The sequence below is a fragment of the Hyla sarda genome, chromosome 4 (assembly GCF_029499605.1).
Source record: "Hyla sarda isolate aHylSar1 chromosome 4, aHylSar1.hap1, whole genome shotgun sequence".
NCBI classification, from domain to species: Eukaryota; Metazoa; Chordata; class Amphibia; order Anura; family Hylidae; genus Hyla; species Hyla sarda.
Genome location: NC_079192.1, coordinates 2,684,520 through 2,689,308, shown reverse-complemented (window position 1 = coordinate 2,689,308; position 4,789 = coordinate 2,684,520). Strand labels below are relative to the sequence as shown.

At 40.8% G+C, this 4,789-nt stretch overlaps 1 protein-coding gene across 1 annotated transcript; it reads left to right on the top strand.

The window, feature by feature from the left end:
- The first annotated feature begins 3,187 nt into the window (after nt 1-3,187).
- On the top strand, nt 3,188-4,126 carry LOC130366674 (olfactory receptor 11L1-like). Its single transcript, XM_056568995.1, has one exon. It carries the CDS (start codon nt 3,188-3,190, stop codon nt 4,124-4,126), a length of 939 nt encoding a protein of 312 aa, XP_056424970.1.
- The last annotated feature ends 663 nt before the right edge of the window (nt 4,127-4,789 follow it).

Below are 4,789 nucleotides of genomic sequence, written 5' to 3'. Positions count from 1 at the left end.
TTGCCATTGTTCTTTGCAGATCCTCTCAAGCCTCGTCAGTTTGGAGGGGGACCCTTGGTTAAAATTATTTTCAGGTCTCTTTGGAAATGTTCCATTGGGTTAAGGCTGTGGATGGGCCACTCAAGGGAAACCACAGAGTTGTCCCCTAGCTGCTCCTCTGTTGGCTTGGTTGTGTGCTTAGGGTCAGTGTATTGTAGAAGGTGAACTTCTAGCCCAGTCTGACATCCAGAGTATCTTTGTATTTTGCTTTATTAATCTTTCCTTCAACCCTGACAAGTCTCCCTGTCTCAGCAGATGGACACCCACCATTTTTCACTGTAGGTATGGTATTTTTGGGTGGGTGAGGATCAGTGCTTTGTTCCTCCAGACATGATGTTTGTTTCCTTAGCCCGTAGAATCTTGTTTCTTACAGTCTGAAAGTCCCTTAGATGTTTGCTCTTTTTTATTTATTTATTTTTTTAACAACAGGTGAAATGTACTTGTCTTTTACTGAGGAACTTCCTGGCCACTCTGCCATAAAGCCCATATTGTGGATGCTGCAGTGATGGTTAACCTTTTGAAAGTTTTTCCCATCTGTTCGCAAAAACTATTGAGCTCAGCCCGACCACTGGGTTCTTTGTCATCTTTCTTACCAAGACCATTCTCACCCTATTACTTAGTTCGGTGGGGCAGCAGCTCTAAGGAGACTCCTGGTTGTTCAACTTCTTCCATGTAAGAATTATGGAGGCCACTGTCTCTTACAACCAGTGATGTCTGTGAATTTACCACAGGTGACTCCAATCAAGGTGCAGAAATAATTTCTTAAATGTTTTTGCAAAGGGTCTGAACTTTTATGGCCATTTTTCATTTTGTAATACATTTGCAATAATGTCTAAAAATCAAATATAATTTTTTCATTAGGGGGCACTGAGTGCAGAATGTTTTTTTATTTATTTTAATGTTAGCATAAGGCATAAGACATAATAAGACATAAGAAAATGTCAAAAAGTAAAAAAAAACTTTTCAAATGCATTGTATGATTATCTATTTCCACAATTGCTGCATGTAGAAGGTCACTTTTACATCTACTACCAGAAGGAATGATATCTGGAAGGAACCCAAGCAGCCCCCATTGGAGTCCATCAGGTTGAATACAGAATGCCATATTACAGGAGGTCCAGCACTGCATTGTGGCTTCTGTAACATATTATTAGAATATAATTATTATAATTTTTTTTTTTTTTTTTGAAAGATAGAGGTGGCTGATGGTCTCCTGAGGGATGTCCTCCCAGACCTGGACTAAAGCATAACTCCTGGACAATCTATGGTGGATGGAGCAAGACATCCCAGATGTGCTCAATCGGATTCAGGGGAACGGGCGGCCAGTCCATAGCATCAATGCCTTCCTCTTGTAGGAACTGCTGACACACTCCAGCCACATGAGGTCTAGCATTGTCTTGTATTAAGAGGAACCCAGGGCCAACCGCACCAGCATATGGTCTCACAAGGGGTCTGAGGATCTCATCTCAATACCTAATGGCAGTCAGACTACCTCTGACAAGCACATGGAGGGCTGTGCGGCCCCCCAAAGAAATGCCACCCCACACAATTACTGACCCACCGCCAAACCGGTCATGCTGGAGGATATTGCAGGCAACAGTATGTTCTCCACCTCATGTCCACACTCTGTCACGTTTGTCACATGTGCTCAGTGTGAACCTGCTTTCATCTGGGAAGAGCACAGGGCACCAGTGGTGAATTTGCCAATCTTGGCATTCTCTGGCAAATGCCAAACGCCATGCACAGTTTTGGGCTGTTAGCACAACCCCCACCTGTGGATGTCGGGCCCTCACACCACCCTCATGGAGTCTGTTTCTGACCATTTGAGTGGACACATGCACATTTGTGGCCTGCTGGAGGTCATTTTGCAGGGCTCTGGCAGTGCTCCTCCTGCTACTCCTTGCACAAAGGCGGAGGTAGCAGTCCTGCTGCTGGGTTGTTGCTCTCCTACGGCCTCCTCCACGTCTCCTGATTTACTGGCCTATCTCCTGGTAACCCCTCCATGTTCTGGACACTACACTGACACAGCAAACCTTCTTGCCTCAGCTCGCATTGATGTGCCATCCTGGATGAGCTGCACTACCTGAGCCACTTGTGTGGGTTGTAGACCACGTCTCATGCTACTACTAGAGTGAAAGCACCGCCAGCATTCAAAAGTGACCAAAAGATCAGCCAGGAAGCATAGGAACTGAGAAGTGGTCTGTGGTCACCACCTGCAGAACCACTCCTGTATTGCGAGGTGTCTTGCTAATTGCCTATAATTTCCACCTGTTGTCTGTTCCATGTGAAATTGATTGTCAATCAGTGTTCTTCCTGAGTGGACAGTGGGATTTCACACAAGTGTCAGTGACTTGGAGTTACATTGTGTTGTTTTAGTGTTCCCATTATCTTTTTGAGCAGTGTATAATCAAATCAGTTACTATAAAATAACATTTAAATAGAAATTATGCAGTATATGATGTTATGAAATCTGTGATTTCCTTAATAGGCTTCTCATTATTTGTTAATAATATAATTTTATATTTTATTACTTTTTTTGTTATATAATTTTTTGCCACTTCGTATTAAATTTTCTTTTTACACAAGTAAAATTTTCTGAATAATATTACGAATAGCTTTTTGTAGATTATTTAGTGAGTTCTGGAGGAAAACCCTAAACTGACTTTCTTTTTTGCTTTACCCACAGCTCACACAAAGTCAGTCCTGTTGCATAGAGCTTCTTGTGTTATACAATACACATGACAACCCCTAACAGAAATAGTACAGAGCAATATGACTGGGTCTGGGCGAGTGACAGGGAGTGGAAGGTAAGTATATGTTTTTTTTTTTTATGTTTCCCCCCAGGCTGAGAACATTCTGACAAATAAAAGAAAATACAATTTGGAACATTCTGTTAAATCACAGATATTCATTATTAAAAATTTCTCTTCCATTTTTTTGTATTTATCTGTAGACACGTTGGTCTCACAATAAAATCCAACAATAAGAGTCCTGGGAAACTGACCTTCATCATCTACATGACCCGATCACAGCCGATCCCCTCTAATGTAATATAAAGGAGGAATCCCATTACACTGTGAGGATTAATCACAGAATTTTGTTAAATATAACTTTACTTAAATTTTGCATGAAAAGACGTTCTCTGAATATGCAGAACAACAATTCTAATACGGTGACCAAGATTCTACTCTTAGGATTTCAGAATTTACACAGTTTTAAGATTCCTTTCTTTCTCCTCCTTCTGCTGATCTTCTGTGTGACCATCTGTGGGAACCTCCTGATCATTGTGGTGGTATCCTACAGCCGATCCCTCCACTCCCCCATGTACTTCTTCCTCACACAGCTCTCCTTCTCAGATATCCTTCTCTCCACCACTATAGTACCCAACATGCTCCATGTTGTGTTGTATGAAGGTCGTTCTCTGTCCTTTATCGACTGTTTGATACAATTTTATTATTTTTCAGTCTCTGAAACATTAGAAAGTCTTTTCCTGACGGTGATGTCCTATGACCGGTATCAGGCCATCTGTAACCCTCTACATTACTCCTCCGTTATGGACCTTACATTTTGTCTAAAAGCTGTTCTCTTGTGTTGGGTGATGATGTTGACTGTTTCATTGACTCTAACAGTAACAATGAGTCAACTGCAGTTCTGTGGATTAAACATCATTGACCATTTCTTCTGTGATTTAGATCCCATACTTGAACTTTCCTGCTCAGATACTTTTTATGTGAAATTAGAAGACATGATCTTGGCTGCGTCATTTGCAATGTGTCCATTTATGGTGATTACGGTCTCATATAGTTCTATAATTTTCACCATATTGAAGATCCCATCTACAACCGGGAGGCAGAAGACCTTCTCCACCTGTAGCTCTCACCTGGCCGTGGTCTCCTTATATTATGGATCCATTATCTGCATCTATTTATTTCCAAATAAGAGAAATGTAAAGAAGATCCTCTCCATGTTCTACACTGTAGTTACTCCGCTTCTCAATCCTATGATCTACAGTCTGAGTAATAGAGAGGTTAAACAGGCCTTTAAAAAGCTCAAGAGCAAAATCCCCTCCATATGTCAAACAAGTTAATTTATTGGTCATTATGCCTTTTCTGTCAAATAACATTCTAGTAAGTTGGTTGTGAACTGGAGATACGTAATACACAGCAATTTACAGTTCTGGGAAAATTTTACAGACCATTCAAAATTAAAGAAATGTATTTTTCATTAAAAAATATTAATGTTTTGCCTTAAGAATAGTCAGAAATAAATATTTGGTTGACCAATGCAGATTTTTAACTCCAGCTTCAATGTGTCTTGGCGTGCTCTCCACTAGACTATCACATTGCCACTCATGGCATAAAATGTCAAATATGTTGTCATTGTTTGGGCTTGTGACTATTGTTGTGTGAACCAGGTTTTGACTCCTTTCACCACCTGGTAATGCAGGTAAAGCAGCAATCTGTAAAGATCGCTGTTTTACTGTAATCTCTTGCTGGGCTGTGCTCTGGCACAGCGAAGGAAAGAGTTAACCAGCACTGCTGAGTAACTAGTTAACTCCTTGGGGGTATACACTATATAGCTGGATGTATAATGTATACAGTAAGTAGAAGATCACTTACAACTCTCTTTCTGTGTAACCTCTCTAGTGATTACATCATTGCAGGCAGAGCTACACAGGGAGATTGGAAGCCAGAAACAAGAGTGGTTAGTGTGGTTCTGTTTACTTTATGCCTTTTTAGGATTCCTGTTT